We start from the raw sequence: 11,730 nt of genomic DNA, 5'->3' as shown, positions 1-11,730 counted from the left end.
AGCATACTATTGATTTCATTATGTTTATGACAATGTTGTTATATTCTATTTATCACTGAAAAGCGATAAAAACAGATGATGGAATAGGAAGAAACCTAATTTTAAGCCATTCAATTCAATTTGAAGAACAAATAAAAAATTTAGACTTATTTTTACTGTTTTATTTTACAAAAGCAACTCGCATCTTAAGAGTAAACGGTTCCCTCAATACATGTATCACCACGTTCATCATGCAGATAGAACCACAGAGATTACTAATAGCTAATCACTACTCTTTTAAAAGATATTATGGATTTTTTCTCTACAGCTACAATCCCCAATAGCAATTAAGTGATTTTTTTGGAAAGCTCACATATTGGCTTATAGGAAACTGTGTGAGTAAATTTATTATTATTATTATAAATGAGTTATTACATCCTACAATTTTGATTATATCTATTTTTTTACTACTAACCTATTTAGCTCCCAACAATCAGTAATAATAGTAATAATAATAAAAAAAAGACAAATTGAGACAGTTAAAAGCGAAATATACACAACACAAAAGCGCGCCTGCTTTTCGAACGAGAAGATACCCAAAACAGACTATAGACAACCCAACCCAACCCATGAAAGGACCAACTTCCCCTCTCCCCACGCCTTGTTTGGACTATTCATCAGAATAGTGCTGATCCAAAAGATATTTCTGTTTCAATATGTTTCAGGCTCTTCTGACACTTTCCCCACCCAGATACCAGATTAAGAATGGATGGCTTCGCAGCTTCCCCCCCTAAGAGTATAGTATATAATCCTTTCTCAAACCAAGAGGTTATTTACGGGGTATACGGAAAATTTTGAGAAACCAAAAAGCACTTTTCGAAGAAGGAACAATCTTTGTACTAACCCAAGAGAAGAACAAGAGGACGATAGAAATCCATGACTAGAGATAAGAAGTAAATACGCCGAGGAACACCCTACTTGAGCCCATTGCGCTCAACAGGGAGATCCATTAGATAAATAAAACGACGTAAAAACATACAAAGGGTACTGAATCTAAATGGATTATTTCTACACCTGTCTCAACCGCAACTGGCCTGCAGAAATCAAGACTACGCATGACTAAGTTTAAAAATAAAACAAAGTCAAAATGAAAAAGATGCTTCCACCAAAATAAATTGGAAAACCATGCCACGCTGAAAAGATCAAGATTCAGAAGATGAACCAACGTGCACGTTTGTTAATTGAGTTCCCGGTCAACTTCATAAATACCAAATTCATGTTTCTCTTTCTACATGACCCCTCGCCATTTACGAAAAGAAGAAACCAAACTAAACAGAAAAATAGGATCCAAACAAGTTATAAGAAAGCAATAACACTAAGATACAAAAAAAAAAAAAAAAAAAAAAAAAAAACCCTAGCTGCTACAAAATTTGCAACAACAAGACCCCATGCATGCTCCATCTGAATAGCACCAATGGAACATCATCTTGAAAATGTGCTGGACCCCATACACGCACTCATTTAAGTCATATATAAGTTTTGACATCCACAAATAAAAATCCCAAACCCCTAAAAACAGACACAATAGTAGTAATATAACCCAATTAAAAACATCTTACCTCAATAAACAAGGATAAAAATTACGAAAAATCCCTCTTTAGAGAAGATCAGCAACATTTGACGGCAGCTCCTCAATCACAACATTGTAGAACCTCTGGATATCAAAAAGCATCCTCTCGTCGTCACGGGTCACAAAGTTGATTGCAACACCCTTCCTTCCAAAACGACCACTACGCCCAATACGGTGAAGATAATTCTCTGGTTGGGTAGGCAGATCATAATTAATCACAAGGGAGACCTGCTGCACATCAATACCTCGGGCAAGAAGATCTGTAGTGATCAGAACACGTGAGGATCCAGATCGGAATTCACGCATGATGATGTCCCTAGTGTTCTGGTCCATATCACCATGAGTGGCTGAGACCGTATGGTCCCTGCTGCGCATCTTGTCGGTGAGCCAATCAACCTTACGCCGGGTATTCACGAATATGACACTCTGGGTAATGGCTAGAGTCTCATAAAGGTCACAAAGAGTTTCCAACTTCCACTCCTCCTTCTCAACATTTACATAAAATTGCTTGATACCCTCAAGTGTGAGCTCGTCTCGCTTCACCAAAATTCTGACAGGCTTGTTCATGAACTTCCGGGTGATCTCAAGAGCCTCAGGTGGCATGGTAGCAGAGAAGACTCCTACCTGAACTTTAGAATGGAGAAGCTGGAAAATATCATAAATCTGCAAAGCAAGAGTTTTAGATGGAGATCAGAATAGTATACAAGATAAAAGATGTCACCTTATAATTGATAAAGAGTGTTATCCGTGAATAAATAAATAAACAACATCACATACATTTATAATGGCAAATCAGTTACCTGAGGAATAGTAAGACAAGTCAACTTACTAGTCACACGTGAGAGGACAGACTAATATGAGTATAGAGAAACAATACAATCACTAGTAAGACAGAAATTTTTTACTGCTTAGAAGACTACACAACGTAGCAAAACAAAGAGCATGATATTTTTATGAATTATATAGGAATAAGGCAAGTCTTCTAATAGAAACAAGAAATGATACGTGTGAAATATAGTAAAAAAACTCTGTAAGTAAACAGTCAGCAATTAAAATATGCAGCATAAATGTACAGGCATTAATCAGCAAAAAATGCACGATTCTCTGCTTCAACAGGCTTCTTTATCAACTTCATGAACCACACAGACAAGTTACTAACACAATGTTCAGTTACAGCTGATATTATGAAATGCATATGTAATGTACCTGGTCCTTAAAACCCCTTGAGAGCATTTCATCAGCCTCATCCAGCACAAACATTTTGATGTAGTCGGGACGAAGGGATTGCCTTCGCAACATATCAAAAACACGACCTGGGGTGCCAACAACAACGTGAACTCCACTTGAGAGAATGCGTTGGTCTTCACGGACACTGGTCCCACCAACACAAGCATGAACCTTCACACCAAGATAGTCACCAAGTGCCCGCATGACTTTCTCAATTTGTTGTGCAAGTTCTCGAGTGGGTGCAAGAACCAATGCTTGACACTCAACCAGGCTATAGTCGAGCTGCTGAAGAATTCCAGAGCAAAAAGTTGCTGTTTTCCCTGTACCAGACTGCGCCTGCTGAATCACATCAAGTCCCTTGCAGAAGGGCACAATTCCTCTTTGCTGGATAGCAGAGGGCTTCTCAAAACCTTTAAAAGCATCACAAGGTCCACATTCACATTTTTGCTGCTTAAAAAAACAAAAAAGAATAATCATAGAATGTACACCGTCCACCAACCGTATGCATAGATTCCTCTAAGAAGATTTTCCTGCAATCCCATGGAATCAAAACTGTCATAGACCTCATCATACGAGGTGAAGAAATCTTGTCCATCAGATGTAAGCCTACACAACCCATCACCATGATAAACATCAGCACTAACAACACTATGAAGATATAAAACCAGTACAATAAAATATCAACAATTTTTCTTTACATTGTTAAAATGAAAAACATAGACAAATTTGTATGCTTTGGGCCAAAAGAAAGACAGAATCAAATTGAAACAAAAAAAATCCAGGGGCAGGGAATCTTACAATTCACTCATTTTAGCATCATATTGACGTGCATCAAACTGAGATCCTTCTGGAGTCACGCCTGCCATGCTGTAATGGTAAAAGAGAGATATCAATCCCTTCCAGAGATTCAGTACACTAACACTAAGTAATATTTAAACTTACACTAATGCCATAGTCAAAACAAAATCCATACTAAATATAGGATTCCAGTTAATTTTTTTTTTGTAAAAGTATACAAATCAAATGATCAATAAGTACTATTTAAGCTAGACAGATGCCATGGTCAAAACAAAACCCATACTAGCAACATACAGCCTTCCCTTGTTTTTTTTATTTAAATGTAGACAGAAAGTTAAATCAAATGACCAAGAAGAACAAGACAAAATCGATTGTGTATAAAATTTTGACACTACAAATCATTAGATTGAATGATTATCAAAACAACAGACACTAATTCAAAAGAAGAAGAAGAAGAAGAAGCAGCAAATTTTACTAAATGATAACACAAGAGCGAAAATCAAGTTATCAGTTTTGTCAGGCAATACACCAAAACAATAAGCAACAGTGATTTTTTTTTTACAATGCAATGCAGCAAAAAAGTCCAGGAATCTCTGAATTTTACTATAATACACGTGCTATTGACAGACGACTATTGATACAAGAAACAGAAATCTAGCATTACTCTTCTCATTAAAGAGAAAATGAAGAAAATAGTAGCAAACCAACTGTCCTCGCAATGAAACGAAAGAAATGCGGACGAACAAATCATACTAACACCTACCGATTGAACCGCCACGAAAAATAACGAAAGGAAAACTCGCAAGCATGCTAAAGAAGCAAGTAGAAGAAATATTAGAACATGCTTTGAATAAAAAATAAAAATAATAAAGAACCATAAATCGCCACTTATAATGAAACTAGCCAGCGAAGATATTCAAAATTCCAGAATAACTAACTATCCCTCCAGACAGCAAGCTATGCAAATAAGCAGGCAACCCTAACAGCAGCTCCAAGCAAGAGACGGCAATAGCTTACAGATATCGATATCAGAAAACCACGGCAACTCATAACTACACATAAAAATTCAGCCACAGAACATCCCAATCCATGAACAAACAAGAATCAAAATCATTACAACAATTAGATCTTCAATCTCGAAACAGTACGGTCCTAAAAACCGACGGATAAGTATCACTTTCAACAAGACGAAACCTGGCGGAAAATATCAACGCGATGCAACGGTTCAGTGAAATACATGAGATAAAAAGAGAATAAAAGCCCATCGGCGGCCGGATTAAGAAAGCACCATAAAAACCGAAGCAATAAGAGAAAATACACAAAGAGAAACACAGGCCAGAGACTGTGAATCACCTGAAATTGAAGGTAGCTTCGATCTAGGAGAGCTGCGAAGAGAGGGAAGATCACAGAGAGAGTAAGAGTGAGCTAGGGTTTTTTCCCAACTCCTCGGATCTACACCGTGGAGTTGAAGGACCTAGATGGAGAGTATAGCGGAAGGGCTAGTTGGTGTATCTATAGTTTTAAAATACCTATTTTACCCCAGACTTATTTTTGTTTTCCATAACTGATTCTTCAGTGTACGCACCCTTAAGGTGACGAATCCTAACCCTAAGAGGAGAGTGACAGCTAATAAAGTAGACAACCGAACCAAACCGTAAGTCCAGCCGGACCCGACATCAACCGAGCCAGACAGTAAAATCCCTCACCATCCCGTAATTCTATCTTATAATTTAAAATTATGTTTTAAATATTTTAAAAAAATAAAAATAAATAGTATAATAGTCAGCTTCAATTAAATATCGATTATTCTTGTGATTTAAATAAAAATAAAAATAGGTTTACTACACTTGTGAAATCCCATGTATTATCAATGATATACAGATTTATACATCACATAACGGATATCTGCACATGTGGTCTGACCGTAAGGATTTCTCCCTGTAGCTATTAATATTCTTCTCCTTTATGAATGGAACTATGCTTACTCAATTTGCAATAGAGATTAGACAAACTAAATCAGTTTTCGCACATGTAAGTGCAATCCACGCAAGGCACACGTGATCCAGATAAGCTGCGAAACGTGTGAAAGTGGCCCAAGCCCACGTGGCAACGCAACCGTCTTTCGCGCTGGCTCACAAGGCATTTCCTGAGGTGGCGCTTCGATCCTTTCTGATCTTTCGCTCCTCACAAGGCTACAAGACCGTAACCGTTAGATTAACGTGGGCCCAAAATATTGGGATTCAACGAGGAAAGTCAGATCATCGATGAGTGGATAAAAATAGGCCCTATGATAGCGCCACTGCCACAACAAAATCAACCGTAGCCTCTAAGGCGTTATTCGGGCTTCTTTTTGTCGTTTTTGTCATTTATAAATTTAAATAAGTGGTTTAGTTTCTCCTCTGGTTCAATAAATACCCTTTATAAGGCGGCTTCTTATATCACATATTAGTGGTATCATAACCTCAATACAAATGAATCATTTGTGCTATTATACGAAAATAAAAGGATGATAAAATCAAGTTCTTAGTATGTTTTGGTCGTGATAAAACAAATCATAGGAAAAGGAAAATGCAACAGAGCGTTTGTAGTCCAACGGTTAGGATAATTGCCTTCCAAGCAATAGACCCGGGTTCGACTCCCGGCAGACGCATACTTAAATATGTATGGAAGTACCAGGCTTTTTCCATACCTCGACGTACTCTTTTTTTGAGTGTTTAATCAAAATCAAATCAAAGCGACAAGTCTTTGTAAACACCAAAAGAAACCCTACAACGCTTTTATTTCCCTCCGTTGAGTGTTTAATCAAAATCAAATCAAAGAGACAAGTCTTTGTAAACACCAAAAGAAACCCTACAACGCTTTTATTTCCCTCCGTTGAGTGTTTAATCAAAATCAAATCAAAGCGACAAGTCTTTGTAAACACCAAAAGAAACCCTACAACGCTTTTATTTCCCTCCGTATCCTCAAGGCTACGGATCAAAAGCACGTGTCGGGACAGAGCACTTTAAATCGGAAGTATTGGAAATCACGTGGGAGGCCCACCATTTGGTATCAGGCGATGTCATTGGACAGCATTCTGCTGGGGCCATTTTATATTCTTTTTTAGAATTTTCATAATTGGATCCGCATATTCCATGCATCATGGATTCACGAAATCATGATCGTGTCCCCAGCTAGCCTATACAAACAAATTAATTCCACACGTGCGATCAAATTAAATCAGCGGCTAGTTAGGTGCCCTGGCCGTAGGGCGGCCAGGATGTCCCGCACATGTGCCAGCAATGCGGCGTGGTCGGCTTCAGTGGAGACACTGCACACTGACGGCGTTCACTTACGCCCTCCTCGCCGAAAATGAAATATTTCCGGGTTTCCAGATGCTGTTTATCAAAAGGCCCCAAGACGATGCATTTATAGAATTGCAGAGGAACAAAATAAGACCCATTTGGAAACAGAAGTGAAAGAAGTAGAGAATTAGAGATCTCGGATCTGTTGAAGCAGCTAGAAAAAAAAGAAAAAAAAAAAACTTTAGAAAAGAGAAAGCTCTTCAAGATTCTTCGTTTCTTCCCCCAGTAAACCCTAAAAGACGCGATTTTAATCTGATAAAGTACACCCGCAATTCGTCTCTAAAGAGTAGTTTAATGTCATGGAGCAAAAGGCGAAGCTTTTTCGCAATCGAGCGCCTGGGGTTTGAATTACTTTTCTCTGTTGAGCATGTCCTTGTACCTCATAATGGAATCCAGCCGCTGTAGCTTGAGCTGCTGCTTGAACCTGTTGATGAAATCATCGGCTTTCGCGTCCACCTCTTCGTCTTCTTTAACGCCGACTTTTCCCGGTCGGGTAGTCGCTGGTCGGCGAACTCCTGTGACTTCTTCCTCCTTGAAATGGGCGAACGCCGATTTGGTGCTCGCCGACTTCTTCATCTTCTCAGGTAACTTGGTTGGCATCTCTCCGGCAGTCGGCGCCGTGTCTGAAGCACTCCGGCTGTAATGGTGATGCTCAGCGTCTTTCATTACTACCTCTTCTTCTTCTTCCTTTCCTTCGCTCTCCACGACAGTTTCTTCTACGGCGAGCTCGTGGGTTTGCAGGACAGCTTGATGGGTCTGGAATTCCGGCCGGAGGACCGCGCTGTACGTATGGACGTCTTCGGTTCTCTGCCGGTACAGATTGAAAGATTTGAAGCGATCAAGGATGGAGCTGGTCCGAACAAGCGCATTCCCACCATTTTCTCCATGAAAAGATGATTCATGGCTCTGTTGGACGATCTGATGGTCGAGGAATTCCGGCTGGAGTACTGAACCGTAAGCGTGGACGTCCTCTGTCCTCTGCCTGTAAAAATTGAAGGATTTGAAGCGATCTAGAACAGAACTGGTGCGAACCAGGGTATTACCGGTGCTATTATGCGACGCGGAAGAAGAAGACGAGCCGCCGCCGCCGAGCGACGAGGAGAGTACAATGGTGCCAATGACAATAGTGAGGAGGACGGTGGGTGTGAACCAGCTGTACACTGACGCCCAGATCGCCGGCACTGCTTCCCCCAACATGGTTTCGCTGTCGAAAGAGGCGAAAAGAAGGTTTCCGCTTCTGCAAACGGATATGAAGTGGAGCAAAGGGGAGTGGGGGACAGTTTTTATTTATAAAACCTTATATTATATTACATTTCCCTCGTATCCGGTAGAAGTGTAATTGGCAGCAACAACCAGGTGACGTCAACACGTGCGAAGCGTGTGGACCGGACCCGCGGTGATTATCGCTCAAATTGCGCATGTGCACATTTATTATTTACTCGATTTTTTACGTTTTAATTTCCATGTCACTTTTAATAGAGGAGATGGGAAGGAGTGGGACGCCATGTCACTTTTACTAGCCCCATATCATATGTAATTGCTTTCTTTTCCTTCTCCTAAATATAGCTAATATCATACAAATTTTGTACAATTATGCTCATTAATAATAGCCAATTTAATATATATATATATTTAAAAAAAAAAATTTATCTGAGTAAATTTGAAAAATTATAGAGAAAGATTGTAGTCAATTTGATAAGAATGTGGGACATTGTTTTTCCTCACCAACTCTTATTTCATTTTCACTATCCTTCTTCTTAAGTTAGCTAACCTATAATGCACTCAGAAATTAGTGATTCATTAAATATGTAGCTAATTCTATCCTCACCAATTTGACTTGGTTCAATTATTATTGATCTTAAGTGACACAAACAAACTTGTTCAACACTTTAGATGCACCTATAGGGTAGGTATCGGGTCTGGTTTAAAAGGAAACCTGACCCAATTCGACCCAGAAAACCCAAGTTTGGGTTTCTAATTTCACTTCACCGGTTGGAGACGGAGTGGAAAAAAACCCGCTTGATTTTGGATCAAATACGGGTTTTGCCAAATTTGACCTAAACCTAACCTGATTCTAACCCACGTAGATGGGGCTGGGATGAGTCGGATTAAAGTCAGGTTTACAGGGATGGGGTTAAATGGATAGTGATCGGGTTAGGGTCGGTTTTGACGATTTGGGTTTTTTAGGGTTTAGGTTTAAGGTTCTTAATAGCAAGTGACAAGGAGCTTAAAAGGCCTATACGTTTCATGGTGACCTATTAGTGTTCCCAAAGTCAACACTAGAGTTCTATTACAATAAAGGGCAGCTTTTCAAGTGGAAAGCATTAAGTTATAGAGTTGTTTGTTTAGATTAAAATATGGTTGTGATTCTTAAGAAGTCTAGAGAAGAAGACTTTAACACGGTTTGGGTCCTTATCAAAGACAGCAAACTCTCAACAAATCAAAGGTACAAGTCTGAAATCCTGTCTTCAATATGAATGGCCTAAAGTGAAATGTGGGAAGAAGCTTGTAGATGAGAACAATGTAAGCTCCCCTCATCTTTAGAACTTGATCTCACTTTAAAAATAAACTCATCTTTGTGAAGTAAGAATTAGAAGCAGTCTTATGGGACTCCATACCTTTTGGCAACAAAAATTTCTTTGAGAATGGGTCCAAACTTATTACAATTGTTGAACGAGGAGGCCCCTGTCTACCTTAAACTAGTCACCCTGGTCAAAGCATCGGAGAGGGCTTGTTGCGTAAAGAGATTATCTGATCTTATCTTATCTTAACTTCGGTTTAAGAGATACATTTTTTGTTGTATTTATCCTTCTGTTGTAATTATCCATTCGATTTAGGATTGTTGTAAATAGTTTATAAATAACACACTTTATCGATGCAAAAACGTGGTTCAGTTCAGTCTCTTAGTATCGTTTGTTCCTTTTTTATGATGATGGGAGAGGAATTCTTAGTTTGAAAGGGGGAGGAGTCCCTAAGAGAGTACAAATATATTCAAACCTTGTTTGCACCTAATTTTTATTTTAAAAATTATATTATTAATAAAATATCATTTAATTTAATATGTTTACAAAAATACCATTATCTTCATTATAACATTAAATTTTGATAAAAAAACAAAATTCGTACAAATAATAAATACACAAGATAAAAAAATCATTTAATTTAATTAAAAATCAGGTATGCCTAAGCCTAACTGAGATGAACTCAAGGTTCAATAGTGTTTAAACCAGGAGTTAAATTTAGTGATCCACAGAGTATGGGTCTTAAAAGGGTAATTCTAGCCCACAAAAATGATGAGACCCCATACTCTTTGTGAGTTGTCTTATCTGCTTAAAATATGGCCTACAATGAAGTTTAATTATAAAGCCCACAAAATGTGCCCTTTTTTTTCTTACATTCATGATAGCCCATGTTGTGTTCGTTGGTTTCATCTACTCATCAAAAGTAAAAAAGAAAAAGAAATTCGATCCCTACGGGATTCTTTGACGAAACCTGAGGTGGTTTGAGCTCCAGAATTCCATCCGAGTCATGTCTGATTTGACTGAGATTCTGGTGAGAATGAAAATAATGAGATCCTCGTCATCCTGTGGCATTCACTCCCCTGTTGCGTGATCCACTTCAAACTAGAGTAGTTTCAAGAACAGATTGAAGCTGGTCCATTGAAGATTGTGCATCAAAAGGGCACGAAGAAGAATCATCCATTAGGGGGGTTAGTCAACAATGAAATGTAATGAATTATCCCCGCATTACTTAGTTCATCCTATTTATGGTATTAATTTAGAATGACTTGAATTAATGTGAGATAACACCATTTCATTCGCTCAGGCAAAAATGGGGGAAAGCTGTTTCCTACCTATTTTGCAAATCATAAGCTTTCCACGCGCGATGCGCGTTGATTCTTCCCCTCCCCCCTCTCGTCAGCCTCTCCAGACGCAGAGCCTCGGCCTCCCTCTCTTCCCCCCTCCGCGATTTTTTTTCCTCCCTCTGCCCCCACCCCCGTCGGCCGTCCTCCCTCTGTCCCCACCTCCGTCGCAGAGCACGGGAGGCTCTATCGCAGAGCCCCTCGGCCTCCCTCTCTTTCCGTCGGCCTTCCTTCCTCCCTCTCTCGACCTCCGTCGCAGAGCACGGGAGGCCAGAGCCCCTCGGCCTCCTGGCATCTCTTCTCTCTCGACCTCCCTATTTTCTCCCTCTCGGCGCACCGTCGGAGCGTCGCCTCCGTCGCAGTTGCCCACCGCCATCGCTGTTGCCCGCTGCCATCGCCGTTGCCAAGATGGCCGCAGAGGAAGATGAAGACGATATTTAATTTTTCCTAAGTTAGGCAAAATTAAACATCGTCGGTTTAATTATCCAATTAATTAAATTAGTTCTTATTTTTTGTTAATATATTATTAAATAATAATATTTAAAATGTATATTATGTTATTGATAAATTAATATATTTAATTATTTATTATGTATTTATTTATTTTTATTAAAATAATGAGTTTTAATGTTAAACTATATCTTATGTTATTATAAAATAATTTATTTATTTATTATATTCACTTATGTTATTTTTAACTTTTTTTATTTATTTTAAATAATTTATTTTAGTTACACGTAATTAGTATATTAATTTATAATAAACTGTAATCATTAATTGGTTTAATTATCCAATTTGTTATAATTAATTAAACCATAATTATTGTTTTAATTTATAATAAATTATAATCATTAAGTAATGTAATATAATTTTTCATTAATTAGGATATT

The 11,730-nt window shown here is 38.5% G+C and overlaps 2 protein-coding genes and 1 non-coding gene across 3 annotated transcripts; 1 reads left to right on the top strand and 2 right to left on the bottom strand.

Annotated features, from left to right (window-relative positions):
• Positions 1 to 1,466: 1,466 nt before the first annotated feature.
• On the bottom strand, positions 1,467 to 5,104 carry LOC137949648 (eukaryotic initiation factor 4A-14-like). The gene is made up of 5 exons (XM_068795764.1): positions 4,988 to 5,104; positions 3,635 to 3,703; positions 3,336 to 3,442; positions 2,816 to 3,246; positions 1,467 to 2,272 (listed from the first exon to the last, which is right to left on the bottom strand). The coding sequence occupies exons 2-5, from the start codon at positions 3,700 to 3,702 to the stop codon at positions 1,637 to 1,639; spliced, it is 1,242 nt and encodes a 413-aa protein (XP_068651865.1). The 5' UTR covers position 3,703; positions 4,988 to 5,104; the 3' UTR covers positions 1,467 to 1,636.
• A 1,108-nt stretch (positions 5,105 to 6,212) lies between these two features.
• TRNAG-UCC (transfer RNA glycine (anticodon UCC)) lies at positions 6,213 to 6,284 on the top strand. Its single transcript has one exon. It is a non-coding gene; the product is annotated as a tRNA-Gly (tRNA).
• Positions 6,285 to 7,089: 805 nt separating this feature from the next.
• LOC137950192 (pathogen-associated molecular patterns-induced protein A70-like) lies at positions 7,090 to 8,232 on the bottom strand. Its single transcript, XM_068796579.1, has one exon. It carries the CDS (start codon positions 8,173 to 8,175, stop codon positions 7,327 to 7,329), a length of 849 nt encoding a protein of 282 aa, XP_068652680.1. The 5' UTR covers positions 8,176 to 8,232; the 3' UTR covers positions 7,090 to 7,326.
• Between the last annotated feature and the right edge of the window lie 3,498 nt (positions 8,233 to 11,730).

Source organism: Aristolochia californica, unplaced genomic scaffold (genome assembly GCF_029961685.1).
Source record: "Aristolochia californica isolate CCGP_79_NKW_82.1479 unplaced genomic scaffold, dmAriCali1.0.hap1 SCAF_14, whole genome shotgun sequence".
NCBI classification, from domain to species: domain Eukaryota; kingdom Viridiplantae; phylum Streptophyta; class Magnoliopsida; order Piperales; family Aristolochiaceae; genus Aristolochia; species Aristolochia californica.
The sequence above is the reverse complement of the archived record's forward strand: the minus strand, read 5'-3'. Positions and strand labels throughout refer to the sequence as shown.

Bases quoted from the DNA above. Each gene is read 5' to 3' on its own strand.
- LOC137949648 (XM_068795764.1), bottom strand. From the start codon at position 3,702: ATGGCAGGCGTGACTCCAGAAGGATCTCAGTTTGATGCACGTCAATAT. The intron at 3,443-3,634 runs GTAAGATTCCCT...TGGGTTGTGTAG, and splicing joins GATGCTAAAATGAGTGAATT to GCTTACATCTGATGGACAAG. The intron at 2,273-2,815 runs GTACATTACATA...CTTGCTTTGCAG, and splicing joins CAAGGGGTTTTAAGGACCAG to ATTTATGATATTTTCCAGCT.
- LOC137950192 (XM_068796579.1), bottom strand. From the start codon at position 8,175: ATGTTGGGGGAAGCAGTGCCGGCGATCTGGGCGTCAGTGTACAGCTGG.